The sequence below is a fragment of the Anastrepha ludens genome, chromosome 3 (assembly GCF_028408465.1).
Source record: "Anastrepha ludens isolate Willacy chromosome 3, idAnaLude1.1, whole genome shotgun sequence".
In the NCBI taxonomy this organism is placed as follows: Eukaryota; Metazoa; Arthropoda; class Insecta; order Diptera; family Tephritidae; genus Anastrepha; species Anastrepha ludens.
The window spans coordinates 85985691-86013660 of record NC_071499.1 but is presented as its reverse complement, the minus strand read 5'-3'; the positions used below and the strand labels follow the sequence as shown (position 1 = coordinate 86013660).

At 36.3% G+C, this 27970-nt stretch overlaps 2 protein-coding genes across 2 annotated transcripts; one reads left to right on the top strand and one right to left on the bottom strand.

Annotated features, from left to right (window-relative positions):
* The first annotated feature begins 120 nt into the window (after window positions 1-120).
* Window positions 121-22392, top strand: LOC128857586 (uncharacterized). The gene is made up of 11 exons (XM_054093337.1): window positions 121-156; window positions 6810-7090; window positions 7151-7321; window positions 7414-7540; window positions 13707-13849; window positions 13930-14283; window positions 20994-21224; window positions 21296-21466; window positions 21538-21664; window positions 21778-21920; window positions 22009-22392. The coding sequence occupies exons 2-11, from the start codon at window positions 6869-6871 to the stop codon at window positions 22366-22368; spliced, it is 2049 nt and encodes a 682-aa protein (XP_053949312.1). The 5' UTR covers window positions 121-156; window positions 6810-6868; the 3' UTR covers window positions 22369-22392.
* LOC128858361 (uncharacterized) lies at window positions 16978-17825 on the bottom strand. Its single transcript, XM_054094555.1, has 3 exons — window positions 17650-17825; window positions 17506-17589; window positions 16978-17417 (listed from the first exon to the last, which is right to left on the bottom strand). Exons 1-3 carry the CDS (start codon window positions 17713-17715, stop codon window positions 17052-17054), a joined length of 516 nt encoding a protein of 171 aa, XP_053950530.1. The 5' UTR covers window positions 17716-17825; the 3' UTR covers window positions 16978-17051.
* Window positions 22393-27970: the final 5578 nt, after the last annotated feature.

The window sequence follows — 27970 nt, the reverse complement described above, 5'->3', positions numbered from 1 at the left end:
AAATATGTAAATAAAATTACACTTGGCTTTTATACCACTCCTTCTGCGAAGCAAAGAAATGTGTAAATATTATAAACTCTGAATAGATTTGCGGACAGTTTGTGTTTGGCATTTGAGAGAAAAGTTTCGCCGGCAAAGTGTGCACTTTTTATTAAAGTGAGTGGTCCAAACATAGTGAAATCTAATATATGTAGATTTTAAGAAGAAAAATGTTAGGATTGTTAAAATTTAAACATGAAATCAAATGGTGGCAATAATTTATTTGTAGTTTTTAGACGCTCATACATTTGTGTGAATAGTTTTTTGATTGCATTCAGTGGAATACTATTAGTATTTCACCTCAAGTTGACAGTCGTAGCTACTAAAGTCTTTCGTAATGTAATATAATTATTCATAATTATATCTCTAATAAATAAATAAATAATTTTCACCACCTAATACTGTTTTGTCAACAACGAAAATGGATTAATGACTAGATCCACACTGGGACAAAAACAATCGAAATGCGCCACCAGCACAAAAAAATATTTTTTTTTCGACACTTCCTATAAATTTAATACGTACTAGATATTGTATTACCCCTTGAACGGAATTGCAGCGGCAGCGTCTAACGGGTTGGCGCTGTACTATTTAAATATATTTAATAGCATGAAATTGCCCAGAACTGTGGCGGGGACGGATTTCTTGCCGTCGGTTATTTTTACGGCGGCAAAATAATTGGATTCATTTCTATTTTCCCCAACGGGTTGAATACTCGGGGTTGTTTTTCTGGTTACTTGATGAAAATTTATTTGTGTGCAACCAACAGCAGGCAAATAAGAAGCAAATAATATTCGAAGCAAATAAAATTATCAATAATTTAGAAATAAGTGTTTTTTTTTTTGTAAATATGAGCTTCAAAGAGTTGCTTCGCTTCACAAATATAGCAAACTAAAAGATTTCACTACAAAATTAATTTTATGGTAACCACAAAATGTCAGCTGAAAGCCGTCCACTTCTTGTAGTGAAAACTTTGAGTTCGCTGATGAGACTTTTTGCATTCTGGATTCTGGACCTGAGTTACGAAATAATTTTGAATTTTTAGGTTTATTACCAAAATCTCATTTTTATGCCGATTAACAAAAAATTTTTTATTGATGATAAAGACGTGTGTACAGTTAATTCGTAGACTGAGGAGATACTGAAAACTTCGTCGAGAGTTCCGTTAACCTTTTCAAGTGCTGCTGACCGAACCTTGTCGTGTGAGATATGTACTATATGACTTCCATATCACGTATCTTGTAATCCACGTACGATTCTTTACGATTATCCTTTTGGCATTCGAACCTACATTCCCTTGTAACTCTGTCCAGGTACGATAGAATTTGAAACGAGCAGTGAGTACATGCTACTTTTCTGTATACTGCTCATCTAGCCTAGCGAGAAGCTCAGTAAAACTCTTATTGTTAAGATGCAGGAGCGCGAGATCCGAGATTGGTCCGAATGGATACAAACGTCTCGGCTCCGAAAGTATTCGATGTGGTACCAGCTGGTGGTAGCAAAGGAAGAGGAATGCCTCCTCCTCGTACTCAACTGGCGCCGATTGACATAAGAAAGAAACGGTTGGCGCGCTTTGTCAAACTCGGCCAAAATCGCGTAAGCGGTTATCCCGTCAATCAAGAAAAAGAGGAAGGAGTGTGAAAGACTAGCTTCCTAGCCCATCCTCGTCGCCAATTTTTAAAATTCTGTGGAAGGCAAAAAATTTGTAAATGAACAATTCAAGTATTTAATATTGAATGAAAAAAATATACATAAATTATGTATATAAAATATACATGTGAAGAACTTGAAATATTTAGTTACAACGATTGAAATATGGCATAACAAACAGTAGAATAACAAGTAACAAATTAGCAGTTCTGAGAATTTACAATAATTTGGTCCTTTAGGAAATATCAATTTGGATTAGAAAGGGTCAGTTCGATTATAGAAAATATCATATGGACTTTAGAATAGGTAAATGCTCTTTAGAAAATGCCAAAGAATATCAGATATTTTTTATAAAAGCATTATTTAAACAGTTTGTCACTTAATTGTATGTATATGACACGCGCCACGCCATTCGAAACCACACCAGGTATGCCAAGAAGCTACTTTATTGCGTCTGGGGCCTTATTCTCCTATGCTTATCCCCATACAAATAATATCGGGAAAAATAAAGGCGCATGTTAAGTCAAACTTGGAGGTTTCAAAGAATTGTTGAACAAAGATTGCACTCGTTGCTTCACGTTGCTGCACTTACACTTGACATACACTCGCGTACATATTGTCAGTTGGACAGTGGAAATAGTTCGATTATTAATTCTTTCTATCAAAGTTAAATGTTGACCAATAAAGTGATTAACTAAATCTAGCATGTTTAAATTTTTTTCATGAAAATATTGTTGGTTGAAATATAAAAAATTTAGGGGGAGATTTAAAATATAATTCTGCAATACATCTTTTTTTAACCCTTTATTATTGTTTCTATTTCAACTTAAAATATTTACAATTTTTCTTTCTTTATGGGTTTCAATAGTATTTAGAAATCAATACCACTATATACAGGGTTGGCCATATTAAACTGACCCATGTGATTATTAAAAAAATATGGAAAAAGAAACATTTTTTTGTGTTTCATTGTGAAAAACATTTAATTTAGTTCAAGGAGATTCGTTTACATCACTTTTTGAATATGATATCGCGCAAGTGGTCGCCCTTAGCTCGTATAGCGTAATGTGCCCGTTTTTCGGCGTTTTCCATAGTTTTGGCCAGCGTCTCGGCCGATATGGCGGCTATTTCCCCTCGGATATTGGCCTTAAGTGCGCCTAGTGTCTTTGGCTTGTTGACGTAAACCTTAGATTTCAAATAGCCCCAAAGAAAAAAGTCCGGTGGCGTCAAATCCGGTGATCGTGGCGGCCAGTCAAAATCGCCGCTTTTTGATATCAAACGGCCAGGGAACAAAGTCTTCAATAAGTTGACGGTGGCTCGTGCTGTGTGTGGTGGTGCGCCATCTTGCTGAAACCAGAAGTGCTCCATACCATTTTCACGAACAATCGGCATCACAAAATCGGTTATCATGGCCCGATAACGCTCTTGATTGACGGTCAATGGTTGGTGTTGACCATTTTCAAAGAAGAACGGCCCAATGACCATATCAGCGCAAATGCCACACCAGACTGTAACTTTTTGGTCGTGGAGAGGTACCTCTTCAATAATTTGAGGGTTTTCAGTGGCGTAGAAACGGCAATTTTGCTTATTTACGGTTCCGTTCAAGGAGAAATGGGCCTCATCACTCATAATGATTTGATGCCAAAAATCCTCATCAGTTTGGGCCATTCGGACGACAAAATTGGCATATTCCAAGCGACGAGGCTTATCGGCCGGCAACAGTTGTTGATTTAGTTGTATTTTGTACGGGAATATCCCCAAATCCAAACGAATGATACGTCGTAGAGTGGTCCGAGGGATGTCCAACTGAGCAGAACGACGATTACCTGACGTTCGCGGCGATGACTCGATACTGGCTCGTACGGCCGCGATATTTTCGTTAGATCGTCTTGGCCGCTTTTTATTTGGACGTCGGGTATTAGCCACAGTGCCGGAAGACAAAAATCTTTTGTGCATTTGCTTGATTGCGTTCTTTGACGGCGCACTTTTCACTTTATTTTTTTTTCTCCACGCACGTTGCGTTTTTACAATCGAAAAGGAATTTTGAATGTACAGCTGAACAATTTCAGCGCGTTCTATTGGGGTGTACTGTTTCATGGTATAAATCTCCTTCGACTGACGCTTCCAACGCGGTATGTCATTAGCTGATCTGAAATTACAGTAAAAAGTTATAGGGTTACTCAATGGGTCAGTTTAATATGGCCAACCCTGTACATTGATTTAAAAAATTAAATCGTTATTTAATTATATATTTATTTGTTCTTATTCGTAAAATTGTGACACAATTTAAATATGCAGGTCAGTTGGATTGTATTGTTTTTTTTCTCGTATTAGTGTATGTGACGTGGGCGGTTTTATCTTTGTTTATTTTAATTTCCCATTTCTCGAACCATTGAGTGGTATTGTCAAGTAATTCCTGAAGTTTATAAGCAGCCGTTCTTGGATCTTTGTCTGATGCTAGCAAAACAGTGTGGTCTGTTGCTATTAGAGAGTTGATAGGGGAGGGATATTTGCTGTATAAAGAAGGTAAAGAAGCGGCTCAAGGACACTACCTTTCAGTACACCTGCTTTCATTGTTAGTATATCAGAATACTTATCTTCACATTTTACATAAAATTGTCTTCCAGCTATATAATTTTTCATTCAGTTGTAGTAGTCTGTTGGTAAATAAGTTAAGGACTTCTACAAAAGTCCTGCGTGCCACACTGTGTCAAAAGCTTTGGCTACGTCGAGATATACTGCTTCACACGTTCGATTTTGATCGATGTCTTCAAAAATGTTCTTTGTAACTCTGTGAACTTGTTGGATGGTGGAGTGTTTTTGCCTGAATCCGAATTGGTGTCAAGGTATTATTTTGTCCTTTTGTATAATGGGATAGATTCTGTGAAAAAGTAACTGTTCAAAAATTTTTGATAATACTGGCAGTAGACTTATAGGTCTGTACGAAGTTACTTGCGTAGGATCTTTGCTTGGTTTTGGTATTGGAATAATTTGAGCAATTTTTCATACTTTTGGGAAATATTTCAAGTTCAAGATTTGATTGACAAGTTCATTATATAAAAAAGCTCCTTCTCTGGAAGTTCTCTTAAAATTTTTCCAGTTATTAGGTCATATCCTGGCGACTTCTTAGGATCAGTTACATATGCATTTCTTCTAATGTAACATTTTTTGCTTTGCATGGATCTTTTTTTGCGTGGGTCAGGGAAAGGTTAACATTAGGCGTATTGTTGGTATTTTAGTGTTTTGCGAGCCTTGACAAGTGTTTCAGCCTTGTCAAGAGTTGTTCTAGTCCAGCTACCATCAAATTTTCAGATAGGTGGTTTGTATAAAATTTTATTTTCGATTTTGTTTGTAGCTTTCCATAGTGAATAGTTTGTTGTTATACCGGGTCCAAGATTTTCTATGCGTCTCTTAAGTTTCATATTTTTATGATCGAATAGCATTTGCTTGTTTTCCTTTGTAGCTGCGTTCAGCTTGCTTTTGTCAAGTGGCAGCCTTGTTATTTGCCAGCGTTTACGTAAGCGGTTTTTGATTTTGATTTTTTCTTTGATGTATGCAGGTATGTTGTAGCACGAGGAACAGATAGCTTTTGTGGAGTGGATTTCATAGTGGCGTTCATTATTATGTCATTAAAATAGGCTATCGCACTGTCGATTTCGTCAAAGGTCTTTAAGCTTATTTTGTTGTTAAGTTTACAGATGACTATGCAGATGCAATACATCTGATATCGCTTTGCTGCTTTCTGAAATTAAAGTAATGCATTCTGCAATTCGTCACTGAAAATTTTGGACTACGACATACGTAAACGTACTTCATATCGCAGGTTTGGGGACTATTACTTCCGTGAACGTATAATTGAATGAAAATTTTAAATATATTTAGCTGTTGTAGGACTAATTGTAATAAACTTTACGGGAAGCAAAAGGTGTGGCAGAACGGTCGATATTATTTCACAGACTGTCCTAGGGTACATTCCAAAGAAGCAGTTACTTCCTACTGAGTAGCTGATAGTAGTACCGGAAGCATCGCTGGAACACTTCCATGTACCAAATTTAACTTCCATGTACCAAATTTAACGTTTTAACGTTTTAAAATATGTATAGAATGGTTTATAATTTAATTTTTTAAAACATATTATGAAACGCGTACGCTATGGCTCATAATGCCTATGGACCAATTTATCCCTCAGCTACTTCTTTATTATTTTTTCAAAGCTTTCGCTATCTCTTGAACTTAAATAGAAAACAGTCCGTACATGTTAGATTTTGCTTAATTAAAGTAGTTCTTAAAATTATTTTGATAATTCCAAATTTATTGTGAATCAAAACTTCCAAAAGTAATGTAACGTAAAATCCATTATGAATTGAATAATGTCTTTTCCGTTGATCCGTTTACACTCGTATGTCATCATCCCATTCAGATAATACGATAATGTATCACTTAAGAGTTTTTCGTATGATTGCCGATACGTTCACAGATGCGATAATTTGAGTCCAACATAAAACTTTGGGAAATTCCGCTGAAGGGGCAATCATTGGTCGCATTTAAATCTGGGCGGATTCGGTAACATCGAAACGACAGTGCTATGTTTGGTGTGGCCAACTCCGCGAAATTTGGTTGAGCTCTCTTACATAATATATGTATGCATGCATGTATATACTTCATCGTTCTTATGTTTAAAAGGATACATATTCATAAACATATTTTTAATTCAATTACCCATGAAGTGGAAGCAAATAGTAATTTTCCAAGTACTGAAATTCAACTACGTTTAACTGATAAGATTATTAAGTATATAACCTCGTTTACTTAACCAAGTTACTTTTTGGGAGAAATACAATAAAACAATGGTAGAGTTTTATTGGAGATAAAAAAAACAACACTCACAAACACACGTAAACTGTATTGTTACCAAGAGATTTGTTTTTAAATTTATTTCCGCACGCAATGCGTTAAATGTAAACAAAATTAGAAACACACATTTTTCGACTGTTGTTACCTATTTTATAATACATTTATATTGCTTATAACTTAACTACATTCTAGTACTTTATGATCTTAGACATTGTTTGCTTCTTTAGGGAATAAAAAATATTTGTTGACGATCTTTTGCATTTCAGTAATTATTTTCCTTTCATAAACAACTGCAGTTTTGTAGTCAGCAAACACTTTTTAAACTATGGGAAGATATGTGGTATTTGACTGTGATGTGGGTATCGACGACGCCTGGGGTCTGATGATGCTCATCAAAGCTGAGGAAGCATACAAAAGGCGTCCCGATCTAGCGAATTCCCCTAAAAAGTTTGAAATAATTGGCATCACATGCGTGCAAGGAAACACTGATGTCGATCATGCGGTAATAAATACACTCAGAGTGTTGGACGCAGTTAATAGAAATGATGTAAGTATTTGGGATTAGTGAAGGGTACTTAAAATTAATTTTAAAACCTATAATTTCCAGTTGCCAGTCTATAAGGGTTGCAGTAGTCCGATTCTACAAAGACATTGGGAAAATCCCGAAATTTTTCATGGGAAAGATGGCTTTGGCGATGTCCAGCATGAAAAGCAAGTCAATTTAGATTTAGTAAGAGCGGAGCATGCGGTAAATGCGATGTATGATTTTGTTTGCAAGGTAAGATTCCGTTCATATGAAGCATTTGGACTTAAATTTTATTTATACTTGTATACTTGCATATCTGATTACCTTGAGTGTGTATGTTTCAGTATCCGAAAATGGTCGACTTTATATTAGTGGGACCCCTGACAAATTTTGCGATGTGCATCAATATGTATGGCTCGAAATTCGTAGATAATATTGGAAACATTTTCATTATGGGCGGCAACTACCAGGGTAAGCAATCAAACATTTTTTCTCTTGGCAGTAGGCTAGAGAATTTTTCTGTTACATGACAAACATCAAAATATAATTTTTTTATGTATTTATACTAAGGTAAAGTGTTGCTCCAGAGACATCGAGTACGCGATAATATCTAACTAAAAATACTCGTTTCCCAAAATATCCATACAAATATAAAAACAAATTACGTTATTAATGAGTTTTTATTAATTGTTATTCTTTATTTATTTATTTAATAGGACTATGAATAAGTTCGTGCGGTTTTTTGCGAAATTTGAAACTTTATTGACGTAAAATGGTTACAAATTTAATATTCAAAATATTGTCCATCGCTTACTACTACTTTTTCCCATCTTTCTGGCAATTCACGGATTCCCTTTGTGAAAAATTCGGTCGGTTTTGCCGCAATCCACGAATCGATCCATTTTTTGACTTCATCGTAATTACGGAAGTGCTGGTCAGCCAGGCCATGTTGCATCGATCGGAAGAGATAGTAATCGGATGGCGCAAGGTCTGGACTATACGGCGGGTGGGGTAGGACATCCCATTTGAGCGTTTCTAAGTATGTTTTGACCACTTGTGCAACATGTGGCCGAGCATTGTCATGTTGCAAAATAACTTTGTCGTGTCTATCGGCGTATTGCGGCCGTTTTTCTCGCAGTGCTCGGCTCAAACGCATCAATTGTCGTCGGTAGACATCCCCCGTAATCGTTTCATTCGGTTTCAGTAGCTCATAATACACAACACCCAGCTGGTCCCACCAGATACACAGCATAACCTTCAGGCCATGAATATTCTGCGCCGACGTCGATGTTGAAGCATGGCCAGGGTATCCATACGTTGCCCGACGTTTTGGATTGTCGTAATGGACCCACTTTTCATCGCCAGTCACAATTCGATGCAAAAAACCCTTTCTTTTGTGCCGTTGAAGCAGTTGTTCGCATGCCATAAAACGGCGTTCAACGTCTCTTGGCTTCAATTCATACGGCACCCAATGGCCTACCTTTCGGATCATTCCCATGGCTTTTAAACGTTTGGAAATGGTTGATTGATCAACTCCCAAAGTTTTTGCAACCTCTTCTTGCGTTTGAGCCGGATCTTGATCGAGCAATTCCTCCAATTCGGTATCCATGAACTTTGGCGGCGCACCCTCGCGTTCTTCGTCTTCCAAGCCAAAATCACCACTTTTAAAGCGTGCAAACCGCTTCTGGCACGTTCGCTCAGATAGAGCATGCTCACCATAAACTTCCACCAAGATACGATGACTTTCGGCTGCTTTTTTCTTCATATTAAAATAATGAAGAAGAATTCCCCGCAAAAACACATTATTTGGCACGAAATTCGACATTTTCAAGTGTGGTAAAAATATTGTTGTTTACGCTTCAAATAAAAAACTTATACTGACGTTTGTGCCTTACGACAGTAGCTCTCCAATGAATGTTTGGAAATGTGGATCGATGGAATAATAATCAAGTTACGCCATCTGTTGTAAAACCGAAACGAACTTATTCATAGTCCTATTATTAATTTCTAATATAGAATTTATTCTCAATCATAATATGACTCCTAAACAGCTCGAATTTTCGACCACTGAGTAAAGCTTTTTCCTCTATTTCTGAGTAATTTAAATTCATTTTGAACAAAAATAATGAAAATAAATTTACCATTTGATATATGATTAAAAACGTACAAGAACCAAAAAATCAAACAACATATATTTATTTGTACCAGTTGCTTCATCTATTCGCCACCTACTAACACTTGGTAAATCGAGGAGGCCTATTGTTAAACTGATGACTGTAAACCTTTACGATCTGAAAGCGCGCTAATATTTAAAAAAAGGACAGTCAAATATTACAGCGAGACATTGGGATGTTTCATTCTGTTTTCTTCTTCTTCTTCCTGATAAAATATTGTTAATTACAAATTAATATTGCATACAGTGCACAGCATAAATCGTGATACCCTACCATTTCAAAAGTTAAGTCATGCCAGTCTATTACTGCGACAAACCCAGTATACCTCGAAGAGGACTGACTACATCGTCCCGACGATAACCTTCAGTAGAAATGTTGCCACTCTCTTTCCATCTAGGAAATAATGGAATAAGGGATTCTCACTAAACAACTTCGAAACTATAATCTATACAGATGGTAGTAAAATGGATTGTGGCATATATTCTCATAGGCTTAAATTGAAAAATATGTGCGTCTCCCTAATGCTGGCAGTGTCTTTCAGGCATAAGTGCTGGCAATTGGGGAAGCTTGTAGGTTACTAATCGCAGATCCCTCTTTTAAGGGCAATATCGCTATTCTTTCGGATAGCCAAGCTGCAATCCAGGCTCTGGATTCGGCGACAACAACCTCTAAACTGGTTGAACAAAGCAGGACTAGCCTTACCACCTTGAGCGAAAACCATAAAATTACCTTAATCAGGGTCCCGGGACATCGGAGAATTGAAGGTAATGAAAAATCAGATGGACTGGCAAAAAGGGGATCTGCCATGAATGAGCACTTGCAGAATCGGTATTCACACCATTTGGTGCAGTCAAGAGTGCAATTTCCCTAAAATACTTGCGAATCGCAGATTGTAGATGGAGAGACCAGACGAAATGCAAAATTAGCAGAACATTATGACCTTAAGCAATCGTTAACATTGATAAACATGAAACGACGGGACGCCTGGAGACTAACGGCAGTCACAACTGGCTTTTGGTCTGTGGGAGAATAAGCAGCAAAAATAGGCTTCCGTCACAACCATACTGTCAGAGTTGCAAACAACTGGAGAAAAAGGAAACAGTCTTTCATTGTTTCCTTGCCCTATAGAAGGACAGAATGTTAACCCTGGCCGCTGTTCGAGAGTCTAGAACCACTGTCTGACTTAGATGTCAGCAACCTGATAAGGTTCCTGAACCGCACAGACTGATATAGTCATGCTGTAAATAACTGGTAAACAAGTTGGTAACGAGGATGTGGCTACAAAATGGTGCGGAAGCGCTAGTTGGACTCTGGACGAAACTCCACTTAAACCAACCAACCACCATTTTAAGAAAATTCGCACATTATTATAGATTCTGAAGAGCTTTATTAATATATGAACAATACACTTTGTACTCAATCGTAATCAAAAAGGAAAGAATCAACTTTGTCTGATGCATCAATAACGGCAGGCAAAAATGTAACTCTAAGTAAAAAATTCGTACAGAAAAAATGTTGACACACACGTACTTTGAAGTAGCCAATGTGCGAAATAACGGTAGTTTTGATTTGCGATGCTTCGAAATAATATTTGTTGGAAGACTATTTTCAGTATAACTGATGAAGTTCATTTACTCGCATCTGTGTTTACTTTTTTACGTGCCCAATCATGTCCCGAAAGGAATTGACATTAGAGGAGTGCAAAATTGTTGTACGCATGCTTAAAGATGGAAATCGGGAAAACATCAGCAGGAGTAAAGCAACAGTGCAAAAGGTAATACAAAGACTCAAAAAGGAGAAAAGGATCGAAAATAAGCAGAGATCAGGCCACCATAGAAAGTTAACTGAAAATCAAAAGAACAATAGAAAAAAATCCTTTCGAAAGTGATCCAAATATAGCTATTGTATTGCAGAAATCTCTAAACACCATTGTTTCATCGGATACGTAAGTCAATCAAGAGAAATGGATATAAGGGATGTATTGCCAGAAAAAAAGCCCTTTTTCAGTGATCCTAATAGTAATAAAGGGCTCGAATTTGACAGAACGTTTCAACTGAAAGAGTTTGGCTTCTGGGATAAAATAATTTTGTCCAACGAATCTAAATATACATAATATTTTCGTATATGGTGGGCGACTTAAAGTGTGGAGGAAGCGAAATGAAGAATTAAACCCCAAAAATACAATTAATAAGGTCAAGCATGGATGTGCAGGCGTAATGGTTTGGGGCTGCATTTCCACGTCAGGTGTTAGCAATCTTGTTTTTATTCTTGAAATAATGACAAAAGAAGTATATTGAAAAACCTTTAAGAAAACTTGTTAATAAGCGCTGAAAAAGTGGAATTGTCTGGTGGATCTTATTTCCACCAGGGCAACGATGCCAAATACACCGCGCACACAGTGAAGATGCGACTAATACATAAAGTACATCATTTGTTGTCAACGCCTGCACAGAGCCCAGGTATGAACCCTATAGAGCATTTATGGAGGCATTTGTAAAAACGATTAAAGGAACACCACATAACTTCGAAAAATCAACTTAAAAGTTTGCTCCAAGTCGAATGGCAAAATATAAATTCGAATTATACAAAACGTTTGATTCACTCAACGCCTGACCGACTAAAAGAGGTTATTCGGTTACGAGGATATCCTACTAGATATTAAGTGTAATTTTTCTCAAATTATTATTAAACTTTTTCATACATATATAAATACTTTATTGCAAGAGTATCAACACTTTGCTGTGCGAATTTTCAGATTTTCTATGGTTTTTTTCCTTCTTATTTGATAATGAAATAGTTTATATTTTATATTTGCTTATATTTCAAAAGAGAATCATTGGGCTTATTTAATTTTTAATAAAATATTATAGTGTTTCATGTAGTATTTGTATGTAAAATAAATAAATATTACTATTAGGCGTTTTCGATTTACCACTTCTCTGCTCGTTATGTTTGCGCTCTGCTCACTTGATGAAAAATTTACTTGTGAAAGCAACAACAAATTTATCAAACAAAAGTATGCTTAGCGAGTATGGTTATACCTCATGAAACTGGGATAACTCACTTTGTTCAATGCTACCAACTCTCTTTTCCGATATTAAGCAAGTTTAATTACTACTACTCATTAAGTGCTGCCAAACAAATGCTAATTTTGGCAGTTCTTTTCCAATGGAAAAGAGGCGTTAGGAGTCGTTTACATTCTATTGTAACTTAATTTGAATTTAATGTTTGAAATATAATTTGAAAAAAAAAATTTTCATAATGTTTCGCTTCACATTTTATTTGTTCAATGGCACTACACTGTGTTAAATACATTTTTTTATATAGAAGAAAACACCCAACACCGTCAGCAAAAAAACCAAACACCAAAAATCAACGCGATTTTTAAGCTACTTAAAATTTGCATTTTATTAGAATAAAATTCAATGGGTTTTACTGCAGGTTATTTAAAAATTCGAGTTAGAAAGTGTAAAATTAATATCAAAATTTGTTGAATGTTTTTAAATTTGTAAAAAGTTTGAAATTTGCATTTATGTATGTATATGGTTTTTGCAGTAGAAAGAAATATAGTTTGATACAAAAATTATTAAAAATAAATTGGTTGCAAAAAAAAATTGTAAACACTTGCCAATAAATGCTTGGACTATATGTATCGGGTGTTTTTTTAGCTGCATGAGAACTAAAAAACTAAAGTTTGGCAAGTCCCCATGAATCGTTTAACGCTAGAACAACACTTCCGAAGTATAGAAATGTACTTAGAAAAAATAAATCTGTTCGCGAAGTTCATAGAGCGAAGTGCTAAAGAAGACGCCGAAATGTCGATTCGACATCGTTTTGAATTTATTGGTCTTTGTCCTTTGACTACGAGGAAAATATTACGTATGGATCTTGGCTTAAAATAGAGCTCGTGCAAGAATTGGAGCCGAGGGACCATCATTTGCGTCGCTTTTTTGCTGATTGGGCTCATTTAGATTTATTACTCAGATTTATTAGAAAATGTAGTCAAAAATTGGACCACGTAATTCCCAGCCGTGGCGGACATATTCCGGATATCATATTAAAAAAATACATAAATACCATGAAAATATCTACAAGATTATAATAAAAGAAAATGAATTCCAACAGTATTTCTGTTTTGTATTATTATTTTAACTTCACAAGCTCTTAAAAACACCCTTTATGTAGAAGTAATATATGTACATACCTCGAAGTAGTTACTTGTATACCAGAGCTCTACTTTTCTGCTAAAAATTTAATACGTTCCGATTTTTTTGTTAGAAATTTTACACCAGTGGATGTACGTTTGCAAGTATTTTTCGTGAAATTACTCTGAAATACATAAAAACAAATAAACTTTATTGAAATCTGATTTTATTTCTATTTGACATAATGTTTACATAGTTAGACCTTTCTTTTCATTAATACATGTTTTTTTATTTTTTTTTATACCTGTATTCCAACAGGCCAAGGCAACGTCACCAAGAGTGCCGAGTTTAATTTTATGATGGATCCAGAGGCGGCACACATTGTTTTGAACAGCATAAATACCCCTTTGACGCTACTCCCGTGGGAAACCTGTATCGATGAACATTTTGACATTTCACTTGTACGTACACGTTCATGTATTTGATGGTATTCATAAAGTGGTTATACTAATATACTTCAATATGTTTTTTTCCTCCAAAGGATTGGCGCTTAAATGTTCTTGGATCTGTACAAAGTCCTTTCATCGAGCTGCTGAATGTTGTGGAACGTTCAGTTTTTATACCGAAAGGTATTGAAGGTTGGCTAGCTTCCGATGCGGTGCTTGTTGCAGCCTACCTATTCCCTCACTTGACAGTAAAAGTTCGTCGACTCTATCATGCAGCCGTCGAACTGACTGGCAACCACACCCGTGGTCAAATGGTTATCGATCACTTGAAACAGGAAAAGGACAATGCGCATATAATTATGGAAGTCAATAGCGAGCAATACAAACAAATTATTGCGTGGACTGCGGGTTTAGAAGGTGTGGATATGGAATGTGAGCTAGGAAAAGATTAATGCTAATATATCAATTTGAAATTCTGTTCAATATAAAACCAAAATTGAAGTTCCTAACTGTTCACTTGTTTGTGTTATATATAAATGATCTTCAAAGATGATGTCCAATTATATGTCAGCTGCCCTTTTGTATCCGTCAATTCTTGCATTAATTACCGCAACACTGACTAAGATCACGTTAGCAAAGAGGCCTGTGACAAAGGGTTACTTTTAAATCCGAGTAAATTTCAGTGTATCAGCAGACTTTTAAACTTGAACGCTATAATAAAGCGAAATTGAACAACACTACTAGAAATCTAGGAAGAATTTTCAATAGAACTCTATAGTGGAATAGCCACATTTACAGTGCAATAGGAAAGGTCTATGGGATGCTCCGTTCATTATCAGCTATTCAGCACTTTACCCAATGAAAAGAGGAGTAGTAAACTTAATGTCCTCTAATGCTGCTTCCCAAGGTAATTTACTCTAGTGAGCCCAAATATCTTGTCGCACGAATTTATTTTACTAGATCGGTCTGGTCACTTAACCGCGTTAGTATGAAAAACAGTTGCCTGGTATCTGAATGTCAGTTCTTCGTTTTCGCTGTTCGCCTTTGGAGCGCTCTGCCACAAAGATCGAAACCATCCGAAGTACATGGCGCTTTAAAAATAAACTCCTAAGTTGCTTATATTCTCGTACACATAGATATATGTTCTTCTAATATTTCCTTGTTCTTCTCCTCCTACATTCACTTTTTTACAGCCTTATATTTGCCTTTCTCAAATCTTTTCCCCTAAAACTCCTCTATTTTTAATGTTATTTTTAAGCTTTTAGAATTAAGCTCACACACTGTAGAAAACATATGGTTTTGAGTTTGATTAATATATAAAATAAAAAAATAACTGTAATTTTGAAATAAAATTCTTTATAAACTCACAATTCAGAAAAAAAACTCACACAAACTCCAATTTTAACGGGATTTTCTTTGATAGGTAGAGAACTTTTCGAAACGTATTGTTGTTTTTTTTGCATTGCCTTAGCCGAATGGGTTGGTGTGTGTATACCATTCGGAATTCACAGAGAGCACGCAGGTTCGAATCTCGGTGAAACACCCAAAATTAAGAAAAACATTTTTCTAATAGCGGTCGCCCCTCGGCAGGCAATGGCAAACCTCCGAGTGTATTTCTGCCATGAAAAAACTCCTCATAAAAATATCTGTCGTTCGGAATCGGCTTGAAACTGTAGGTCCCTCCATTTGTGGAACAACATCAACACGCACGCCACAAATAGGAGGAGGAGCTCGGCCAAACGCCGAAAAAGGGTGTACGCGCCAATCATATATATATATTTAGATTTAGATATTTATTAGTATAGAAAACAAGAAACTCTTTATTTTGGTGTGCTCTGTGGATTCCGAAACCACTTGCTCTAGTTAACACTTATACGCCTAGTGGTACCGTCAGGAACCAACCACATCCTTAGAGAATAGTCGTGTTGTTTTATGAGTATTACATGATTTTGTTACGCGATTATTATTTTAAACTGATTCTTAGTTGTTGTTGTTTGAGGGGCTGTGTTTCCTTAATAGTATTCCGTCTAGCGCCGTTTTAATACACAATCTTCTGTTGATTTGCCAGTTGAGTTTATAGAAATAACGTGAACACCACTTTCATCAGATGAACTCAAGGATTTTTCTCAACGATACTGAAAAGTTGGAAGAAAAAGTGAGCGAAATTTTAGAAAACCTTAAATCTCGAAAATACAAGCTATTCGTCGGAAATCGCTCGAAGGCCGAGTGTAATATTGAATAAGAAACAAAAATCATAAAATTGCGTGACAAAGTTAACGAAATGTTCAAGGATACCAGTGCTGTAAGCCTTGCAGAATAAATCAGCAGAAGTGAAAGAAAATTCTGGCAATGCCAGTCAAGAGACAGCATTGGCATTAATACGAATAGTTGCCGCAGAAAGTGAGGAACCAAGTGATGCCGCAATAAAGCAATTCGCAGGCAATGATAAGGCAGTAGAAGCATTACTGGACGAATTTCTAGCAACACACAAACCACTGCACCTATTCAAGCTCAAATCAGAGAAACTACAAGAGCTTTTGGGAAGACAAACACTGGTTGTAATTTATTACCAAACAGTGTATTCTATCCCACTCTAGGTGATGCTGATGTGCCATACCCATAGGGGCGCACGAAGCCAATGTCCTTGCTACACCCATATTAGTTACAAAGCAGCAGTTATTATATAAGGCCTATGAATAATAGAGCCGAAGAGCATTGATGGACTTTTAAACAATGGACAGGTCAAATATTATAGATACCTAAGCTTGAAGTTTGATCAACGTTGTTCAGGAATAGTTTGCTAAAAGCCCTTGATAAGCCCGAAGAATTGCAAAGATAGTGAACAAGAGTTTCCTTTTCCCCTACTTCTCTACAACTGCGAGATACAATATTGTATTTTACCTCGCCGTGCGCTCTCTAGTATTCTTGGTAGGACCATAAAGTGTGGCCATCCGAAGCAAAATTGTGTGAGTAACTGCGGCTGCAACGTCGCGTCACATAGAAGATCCGACAGAATTCTTCCAACTCTTTTCACACTTCTTCTTGCGGTCGTTCAGACGGCAGAAAAGAAAGCATTAGCTGCGCTGATTTTTTCTTATACCACCAACATAAACTCAGTTTTGTCGTAAACAGTTTTGTACTTAAAGTAAAATGTACAATTCACCTTTTTGCAAATAAATGTATGCCATAGAGTGGCTGGTAAATATAAGGGTATTAATCATTGCTCTAAAAAGCGTTTATATTCAGCCAAGATTTGTTCCTCCTGTAGAAGGGGTAGATCGAGGTAGTCCTGTCCATTCGATGTGAGATCCTCATTGAAGCGTTCATATGCTCTCAGTGATTCTATTTCATTCTTCACTTTGTCCATAGCTGTAGATGCGAGCGAACTCAATCCGCTAGAAGTAGATGGTGTGTCATCGCCGACAATTTCTTTAGTAGCTTCGGCAATACGACTTATTTGCTTTAGTAAATCCTCCTCGTTGCCGAATATTTTAACTAGAAAATCGAGTGCTTTCCCCGGATCATTTTGTGTAGTCTCAAGCGCCACGCGTACTATTTCCTCATTAAAGCCAAGCTCTTTTAACTGAAATGTATGTGCATATAAAAATTAATATGAATTAATTTTTTAATCAATGGTATTAAATGTAATAACTTTTCAGCTACTTCACTACCTGTTCCAAAATATCAGAATCAGCATTTTCCTTTTTTGGCAAACTTTGCAACAACTCATCACTATTCGTTTGCAGCAAATCCAGCTGCAAAATAAAATATTGAGTTAAAAAAATTTGGGTTTATTTTATCTTCTGGCAACAAACCGCTCGCTGTAGATCATTCTTCGAATGTTTAAGCGCCGCCACGACAAGATCATGGGAAAACCCCATCTCGATAAGCGTGCACGCGCTGCGTGGATTAACCCAATCTTTGTCGTTGTTTGTACGTGACAACTTCGAATTTAGTTTGCGCTCTTTGTGTGAACGGCTTCGGCTAAATTACCTCTTACGTCAGAAAATTTGCGTTCAAAAAATTCAACGTTCTAAATTCTCTCCATTGTGGGCTATGGCATACCATATACGAGTATAGCCTTATCCATGTTGCTGTTTTATGCTTACACCTTGCCAAATTTTAAATGTTGTGATTTGAATTCAATTCGATGTTTAAATAAAGATCTTGAAAGTATTATTTTCAAGATCAACTTCCAGGAATTTGGTCAAACATTTTGAGAAACGTTCAGTGCCCGGCCCTGATCAAAATAAGAAGGTTCTCATAATCATATTCCCACTGAAGACTGCATGGAAGATGTCTGGCAGAGAGCAATTGATTAACCTGCCTGAACTCATCGTCAGTCCGGCCATTTTCAGAACAAGAAAGAGAATGCACGAGAATACGAAATTCAAGTTCAAATTACATGCATATAATTCTGTCGCCGTAGTCGAATGGATTGGTGTGTGGACAGCCATTCGGGAATGGGGCCGAAATATGGCCCCATACAATTATATGTGATCACCAAACTGTCAATTCATAAATGTTTAATTGTTAAAAATGTCGATATATCGATGTTAGAGACTGTTTAGCAACACTTTGCACAACACTTCGAAATACTCTCCCATTTTATGGATGTAATAATTCCCGATGAATAATGTCCGAAAATCGATAATTGTTCGCGCTCTTAATGAATTCGACCGGATCTCATCTCTTATCGAGCTTGATTTTTCTTTATCTAATGCTGTTTTCAATAACCTTCTGAAATCTTGAATATAATCTTATTTAATTTGTGTTACTAGTCTGTAAGAATTTTTTGTTCATAGATTTTATATTTAACTAAATAAATAAATAAATAAATATTTTCAACAAAGTTCTAGCTTTTCTTGCCTTTTTCCTATCCCCGACAGAACCAAAAATGACATTAAAATCTAGGCGTCACTTTTGAAAGATTCTTTATAAAGGGTTGTTAAATTTCAAAGGCCACACCTAAACGTCAAGTTTTTTTCTGCATTTCATTTGACATTTTTCAATTTCAACCTAACTCAATTTGAATCATGGAAATATAAATAATCGAGCAACGCGTTAAAGTTATTCAGGCTTATTATGAAAACGAGCGTTCAAATCAAAATGCATATCGCGCACTTCGTGATTTTTTCGGTCATTTAATCGTCCAAAGGCCGACAATCTGAAATATTGTGCAAAAGTTTGAGCAAACCGGGTCTGTAGGAGACCAGTGAAAACTCCATGCATGCTCGTACAGCTCGTACTGCAGAAAATATTGCTTCTGTGTGGTTGAAGAGCCGTCCACCTCAACTCGTCGTCGTGCCCAACAGTTGCATCTCTCACGCTCGTCGTTGATGAACATTATGCATAAAGACTTGCATTTACACGCTTACAAGGTGCCATTGACTCAAGAACTAAAGCCTCTTGACCATTTCAAGCGTCGTCAATGGTCAGAATGGTGGCAGGAAATGGCAACAGTGAATGACCAATTTTCGAAGAAAATCATTTTCAGTAATGAGACACATTTTCAGCTCAGTAGATTCGTCAATAAGCAGAATTGCCACATTTGGGCGAATGATAATCCAAGAGTGATTACCGAAAAACCAATGAACCCACAAAGAGAGACTGTTTGGTGCGATTTATGGGCCGGCGGCGTCATTGGGCCGTATTTTTTCCTAAATGAGGCCGGTCAGGCAGTTACTGTGAATAGTGTTCGCTATCGTGAGATGATAACAAACTTTTTATGGCCCAAATTGGAAGATATGGATGTGGACGATATGTGGTTTCAACAGGACGGTGCCACTTGTCACACAGCTAACGAAACAATTGGCCGCCAAGATCATGTGATTTGACACCGTTGGACTTCTTTCTTTGGGGTTATTTGATAGAAAAGGTGTACATCGATAAGCCAGTAATAATTCAAGAGCTAAAGGATGAGATAATTTGGCACATTAATGGCATAGAACCTCAATTATGCCTCAGCGTCATCGAAAATTTGGACCATCGGATGGAGGTGTGCCGCCGAGGCCGCGGCAGCCATTTGGCCGATATTTTGTTCCATACGTATTTAAGCCATACCAGTATTATCATAATAAAGAGAAATGATAATAATTTCTTAAAAAAATTGTATTTTATTCAAAATCAACACCGGCCCTTGAAGCTTAACCACCCTTTATATAAAAATAAATAAATAAGTTGCATTATAATAATATTTTTCTGGTTCCAATTGTTTACAGGAAAACCTCCCATAGTGTTTGACCTTGACTTTGTTGCGTTAAAATCTCCTTTGATTATCAGCGCTGAAAGTGTAACTAAGAGCAATATTTGTGTGTAAATAGAGCATTTTTGATGTCATGTAAATGCTGATAAGAAGACCGTGCAAAGTAACTATGTATGTATATTATTAACATATGAGGTGTTCCCCTAAGAGCAGCGATTTGGAATCTATACATTTTTTTAGCGAGTCGAAAACTGGCACTCCTGGATAATTCTTCAACCAAAAAATGATTTTTAACGCGTTAGGTGAGATTAAATAGTTGCCCGAAGAAAAGTGCCACTTGGACGAAAAAACCGAGCTCGTCCGTTGTTATTTCATTGCAGAGAAAAAGAATAGGGCAGGGAGGAAAGGAAGGTTGTGTGTATAATGACCGAGCAATGACTGAATTACGGTTGTGTTAATCGTTTATTGCTGCAGGACTTTGCCAAGTTCTAATCGGAAATCGGAAATTTTGTCGAAGGGTCTAATTTCCCACGGCATCCATTTATTAGGTATTGTGTTCTATAAAAGTACATAACCCCCATGTGCAAACTTCTCTGAAATTTTTTTTCACAAAAAGAACAAACCAACTACAAAACTTTTCAAATGGACACTGCTTTTTTTTCTTTTTTCTCATAATTTCACAATAGGCAGTCCTAATGCGACACTCCATACTTCAGATCTGATTGACTAGCTAATGAAAGAGTTGCGAACAGCTGGAAAATTAGCGATTATTAATCAACTAATTGCAAGCTAGAGCGGACGTTTCAGCAGCTTTCGATATTTGCATTCGAAGTTTTACTTAATAAGATAATAAAATTTAACTACAGTTATAACCGATTTTTTCGTATTTACTGAGCTGTAAAAATTAACGACCAAAATTTTCTTAATACTCGAATTTACAAATAACTGATTTAAAAAAGCAATATGGGAAAATATGTGGTATACGATTGCGATGTTGGCACTGACGATGCTTGGGGCCTTATGATGCTCATCAAAGCTGAGGAAGCATACAAAAGGCGCGTCGACCTAGCGAACTCCCCCTCAAGGTTTGAAATCATTGGCATCACATGCGTGCAAGGAAACACTGAGGTGGATTATGCAGTGATAAATACACTCAGAGTGCTAGATGCAGCTAATCGAAATGATGTATGTAGAGAAGGTTTTTTTTTTGCGTAAAGAAAGTTTTTTTCTTTCATCAAAATTTTTTTTTTACATAGATACCAGTTTATAAAGGTTGCAGTAACCTTGTCAAACCACGAGCTTGGGAGAATCCTAAGTATTTTGCTGGAAAAGATGGATTTGGTGATGTGAAACATGAAAAACCAGTTGATCTGAATTTAGTGCAACCGATGCATGCGGTAAATGCAATGTACGATTTTGTTTGCAAGGTGTGATTACATTTAATACAAAAAAATATATTTAAATGCGAAATCGTTGCTATAAAAATTTTGTATTTCAGCATCCGAAAGAAGTTGACTTCTTATTAGTGGGGCCACTCACAAATTTTGCCATGTGCATTAGTATGTATGGCTCAAAATTTTTGGACAACGTTGGACAAATTTTCATTATGGGCGGCAATTATCGAGGTTAACGCCACAAATTGCAACTTTCATTGATATTTCTTATTTTACAAAATTTACAATTAACTATTTAAGTACTTAAGTACTTTAACGATATATGTTTACGCTTATACCCACAGGCAAAGGGAATACTACCAAAAGTGCCGAGTTCAATTTTATGATGGATCCAGAAGCTGCGCATATTGTTTTAGCCAACGTAAAAACGCCCTTAACTATTCTGCCATGGGAAGCGTGCGACGATGGAGCTGCTCGTGTTACTCTTGTATGTACACGCGCACTTTAACATACAAAATAGTATATTAAATAAATTTAATTTTTTTTTTCTTCTTTTTTTATTCCTTTTCCCCCAGGATTGGCGTTTAAACGTTCTTGGCTCAGTGCAAACTCCTTTCATCGATCTACTGAATCGCGTGGAGCGCGCCCTGCTCATACCGAAAGGCACCAAACGTTGGTTGGTTTGTGATGCATTGGCCGTTGCTGCCTACCTCTTTCCCCATTTGGTGGTGAATGAGACGCAGCTACATCACGCAACCATTGAGCTGGCCGGTATTCACACACGTGGCCAAATGGTAATAGATCACTTGCATCAGGAGAAGAAAAATGCGAATATTATTACAGTTGTAAACATCGATAACTATCAGAAAATTATTGCATGGACCGGTGGAGTGAGAGGAGTGCACATGGAATGTGAATTGGGGAAATCGCAATAAACCAAATTTGGTATTCTGTTATAATTTGAGTTTTACTTTTATTTGAATATCAATGTGAAGAGAAAGTAGGTGAAAGTGTTTATACACATTAGCACACGCATTGGGTTTAGTGGTTTTCCACGTAAATAAAATGTACAGTTTCAAAGTCAAATTATTATTTGTTAGTGGTTGGTTTTCGCATGAGAAAAAAAAATCGTAATGAAAACAAGTAAAGAGTTGCCTATATACAGCCGAAGCCAAACCATTTATATTCCTCGTATTGTTTTACCAATCCCGATTTATTATCAATTGCATTAGGCAGCAAAAAAAAAATCGTCACGTACGGTGACTGTTTCGACCTATGAACCATCGAAAAAAAGTTGTTTAAGAGTTTTAAGCCGCATTCGAAAGGTTAATGGTTTTTTATGAGGAACAGAAATAGAATCGGAAGTATCCCATTCTCTGCCGCGGCGCGACAGCTATTAGAAAAAACTTTTTCATTTTGGTATTTCATGCACGGAGATTCGATTCGGAGATTCAGTTATTTCATACCCCAAAATTTTATAAATTTATTCAATGTAATTTTTACGATATTGCCAAAAACTAACCATTGGATTTGTTTGTAATTTCAATATTATATGGAATTCATTTGCTGTTAATTATGAAAATGGTCGAAGACAAAAATGTGAAGAAATTATATAAAAATAACTTAAAAATGGCGCGGGGCCCTCTTTCACGCGTTTCTGAACTACATAATAAGCCGCAAATACTTGAGTCCTGATTTAAATATTCGTAAAATATAGCCTTTCGCCTTTTTGCCAATCTTTGGTTGAGGAATGAATCTACAGAAATTTCCGTACTCGTCGAAAGGCCACCTGCCAAAAATGCGATTTACTGAAGGTAAAAATCGCAGCATGCAATGATAAGGAAGAGAAATTACAACTTACAACTGTCTTGCAGAGAACCAGAAAAAAGCAAACGAAAATTCCAGGAAATATTATGGATTGTCATTTGATTTGCAAAAAGCACTTCCGAATCATAAACCTTTTGCTTCATTATAAGAGAAATATGTACGTACTTAATTTGGGTTTCCATAATTTCTATGATGACAATATGAAGATGTACAGTCTGTGCCAGAAAAAAAGAACCGCGATTATTCATGAAGTATAAAAAATATACAATATATTTAAATTTTTTTTACGTAAAAGTTTGTACATCACTACGAGTCGCAATTACTCAATAAGCTGTATAGTATCCATCGTTGTCGAGTATTGCCTGACATCGTCGTCAAAGAGGACTAGATTTTGCGAACTTGACAGATTTTGCGAGTTGCCTTAAGGGGGAAGTCTACTGTGACAAGGGAAAAAACAGGCTTATTTTCCGGATTTTATTTCTAACAAAATATTGCTCGTACATAAAATCTATTTAAACTCTTATCTTTATTATATATTTAAGTTTTTGAAAAAAAAATTTTAAGTCAAAATATTCAAAATGGCCGCTGTGGCACTTCTGCAAGCGCAGGTCCGCTTTTCTTAGGTGCCTAAACGGTGTACATGAAATCTTACGTTTCGGTGATCTAAAACAAAAAAACAAAATATTGTTATCATATACATAGTATTGACTCTCGTCTGACGTAGGATTATGTCGATAAAAAATTTTGGCATTGAAAAAAAAATTCTTGAAATTTTTTTCTTTTTTTTTGCCTAAAATTGATGTTACTATTGTTTATAACAATTTAACAAATAACGATATCAAAAAAATCCTATTTCAGACGAGAGACACTATTACAGAGAATATATAATTAAATTTTTAAGCTGATTCATTTATCAGAACTCGAGATATCGTGTACACCGTATACAAAAACTTAGTTTCGAGAAAAATGCGTTTAAAGTTTCAGTATAGCAGGTACGCGCTTTGGAGCGCTTCGGGAAAAGGTCGAAATTTCAACGAAGAAAAATTTAGCCAGCTGTAACACATATTGTACCTTATTTAAGAGGGTTCAAAGTATTTTTTAAGCTAATAAAAAAAAATCGATTTTTTGAAAAATTCACAGTAGACTTCCCCCTTAAATCGAGGACTGGCTTTCCGGCAAGAAGCGTTTTCATAATTCCCCACACGATTTCCATAGGGTTGGCATCTGAGGACTGAGAAGGCCAGTCCATTACTGTGACGCCAGTTTCTTGTTTTTTTGTTTCTCAATGTTGTTTTCTAAGAGCAGTGGTTTTGATGATGTGGGACAGTAGGATATGTTCGCCTCCTTCAGTCGTCGTTCGATGGTGTTGATATTTACATCCATTCCCTTTTTAGCAAGAATTGTGTGTGATTAGCGTGGTCGCAAAGAAGGGTCCCGCTTAAAAAGTTGGACGATCTCTTTATCCTGCTCTTTTGTGGTCACTCGCTTCAAGCCGGGCTCGGAAAAGTCATCAACATTTTTGTACACCTTATACCGCTGATTACACATCACAACATACAATACTTTTCTGATTTTTTAATCACTTTTGCAACCGCGGCTTAAGATAATTTCGGCCCTTTCGAATGCGTGCATAAAAATACCGCCTCGAAACGTTTCGCGTCCTTTTGACTCATTTTTGTTTGGTTGCGTTTACGGGAATGTTTCGAACGACACTAACCTGAATTAGCACTGGCGTCGTAGCCCTTGAGTAGGGCTATGCAGCAAAAACCAGAACGAAATATATCTTGAAGTTACAAAAACAAAACCGGTTCTTTTCCTTTGACACAGACTGCATTTTTGGGATGAAACGACAGCTTCAAGAGGTACATAGGAAGTACCATGACGTGTTGTATTACCTGTGAAGGATAATAGTACTCAAAACACGTAATAGCTTACAGTGGTGCTTGTTCAGTTCAAAATCGTAACAAAATTAAAGTAGCATTGACACGGTTGAAAATTGCTCAGTCTTCAAATAACAATATTGAAACAATACGCAAAAAATTTTTGGTATTAGCATAAATTTTTTGGGATGTGAAAGAAATTTCGTTTGTGGATTACTTGCAGACTGGTAAAATAACAAATTCTGAATATTATTGTAATCTTTTAAACCAGTTCAAAGAAACAAATCATGAAAAAAGTTGGCAAAAGAGCAAAATTATTTTTCAACAGGATAATGCATTGTGGCACAAGAGCATTTTGCCAATGGCTAAAATCCATAAAATCGAGAAATCAAAAGTGGCAGAGCAGTTGATACAAGAGAGCCGTTCATTTTGTGCTGGGGAAATTTTAGCCAGCAAAACGTGTCCACAAAAAAAAAAAACATAGGACCTTAAAGTATATGGTTGAATTTTTTGTGAAGTAATTTGATGATGAATCAAGTGTTTTGTACAATTCTCCCCTTGCGCTCTAAAATTTGCAGTTAATAGCCAGAAACGATAGAATGTAAAATTTAACAACAAAAATCAGGATAATATAGAAATTATATTTATAATACTTTTTTTGGACAACACAAACGTTTTTATATTCTACCAGTTTTTGCAAGTGGTGACAGAATTTTGCGTTCGTTAACTTGTTTGCTTTTTCTGTTCTTTGGCAGAAAATTTCGCCTTCACTCTTGATTTGGGTTGGTGACTGTTTCAAACTATTGTAATGCAAAAATTAGGACCGCACCCGTTTTTATTTTTTCTTTGTTATGCGCACGGGCATAAAAATATAGTAAAATAAAAGTTGGAAAAATTCAATATGTAGCATGCTTTTAGGCACCTTTCTTAACCAAACATTTCTTCTCTATCAGCCGTTTTACACACACGTACGTACTAGGGATGCCAGGAGTTGTACTAATCCCGAAATCCCGAAGCAATTGAAATATCGAATTAAAAGCGTAAACAAAATTTTATTACAAAAAGGTTGTTCACTTCCAACCTGATTTAATTTACGTATACAATAAGGTGCAAATCGATTTCAATTGAAAAATGCAACATTAATGTCAGGTCAGTCCATAAGCTCGTGCGTATTTTACCCATAATTTCACTTTTGTACGATTTTTGCATACAAAAAATTATTCGCGGAATATAACGGAACTATTTATATTTTCTTTGATATATTGTGCATTCGACAAGTGGTTTTAATCGCGGATAGAAGCACGTGTTGTTAAAAAAAAATGGAATCTTCGAACGCGTATCAGAGGCATATTTTGTATTTTTTTATAAAAGTAAGGACTGCGCAAAAGTGGTTTTCAAAATTCCGAAGTGGTAACTGCGACGTGAAGGATGCCTCGCGCGCTGGTCGTCCTGAAGTCTTTAACTCCGACGCCTTGCTCGAACTCGTGGAAGCTCAACCAAATTTGGCAGTCGATATGATAGCTCAGAGGTTAAATTCATCGCATGGAACAGTTCACAGGCACCGCATAGACTTTCCGTCGCCAACCTTCAGCAGAGAGTGAATGTGTGTTCTCAGCTGCTGCAACGGCTTGAGTTGAAAAACTTGAAAGTTTTTTGAACCGTATCGTTATTGGCGATGAAAAATGGGTTCTTTACAATAACCCTGTTCGCAAACGCCAATTGTTAAATAAAGACGAAACATCAGAACCGACCCCTAGAGATGGCCTTCACCCCAAGAATATTCTCCTGTCTATTTGGTGGTATATGGGTGGTATTGGTGGATGGCTGGAACCAAACCAGACGATAACTGCTGATTATTATTCCCATCAGCTATCAAACCTGAATGAGGCACTTAACAAAAATCGACCGTCTTTAGTGAATAGACGCAAAGTTTTGTTTCACCACGGCAACGCAAGACCTCATACCGCAAGGCAAACATTAGGCAAGCTGAACGAGTTCGGATGGGAGCTGATGCCGCATCCACCATACTCTCCGGATATTGCAACTTGTGATTATCACCTTTTCCGTGGACTTCAATCCCATATAAGTAAAAAGAACTACTCCTCAAAAGAAGCTATAAAAAGGGATATCGAAGCGTATTTTGGCTCCAAGGGCAAACAATTTTTTGAGCAGGGAATTAAAAATTTGCCTAAACGTTGGCAAGACATTGTAAATAATGAAGGAAAATATATTATTGGTTAATAAATACTTTAAACATCTTTTTTATGAATTTTAAAACCACCTTTAAAAAACACACGAACTTATGGACTGACCTGATACTTACAAACAAATCAACTCATTTAGTCGAATAAGCAAGCTATTCTTTAAAATTTTTAAAAATTAAGCCAGAAAAAGAATTTACCAGTGAAACCGAAATTATTATAAAAAATTTTGACATTTTGGATCAATTTGTCGAATTTTCATAAATCTTGTTCAAGGTTTTAAGCTTGGATTGTGATTATGTTATAGAATGAACCATTTTTCTATAAACAAAAAATAAGTGAAATTAAAAAATTAATAAGTAAATAGTTAAAACTTATCACTATGTGGTGTCTTTATAATCAACTTTGGAGGTCTATATATTATATTAGGTGCGCGACCAAGTTCTTACTGTTTTTCCCCATCTTTCTGGTAGATCTCGTATACCGTCGCGGTAAAACTATTCATCTTTTGAGGCTATCCACGGATCAAACCATTTTTGAACTGTATAAATCAACATATGAATGGAACTGCTGATCAGCTAGACCATGTGTCATCGATCGGAACAGGTGATAATCGGACGGCGCAATAT

Coding starts and splice junctions, on each gene's coding strand:
- LOC128858361 (XM_054094555.1), bottom strand. CDS start 17,715: ATGGGGTTTTCCCATGATCTTGTCGTGGCGGCGCTTAAACATTCGAAG. Junction 17,590..17,649: donor AGAATGATCTACAGCGAGCG/GTTTGTTGCCAG, acceptor TTTATTTTGCAG/CTGGATTTGCTGCAAACGAA. Junction 17,418..17,505: donor ATTCTGATATTTTGGAACAG/GTAGTGAAGTAG, acceptor CATACATTTCAG/TTAAAAGAGCTTGGCTTTAA.
- LOC128857586 (XM_054093337.1), top strand. CDS start 6,869: ATGGGAAGATATGTGGTATTTGACTGTGATGTGGGTATCGACGACGCC. Junction 7,091..7,150: donor ACGCAGTTAATAGAAATGAT/GTAAGTATTTGG, acceptor TATAATTTCCAG/TTGCCAGTCTATAAGGGTTG. Junction 14,284..20,993: donor AATGTGAGCTAGGAAAAGAT/TAATGCTAATAT, acceptor TAACTGATTTAA/AAAAGCAATATGGGAAAATA.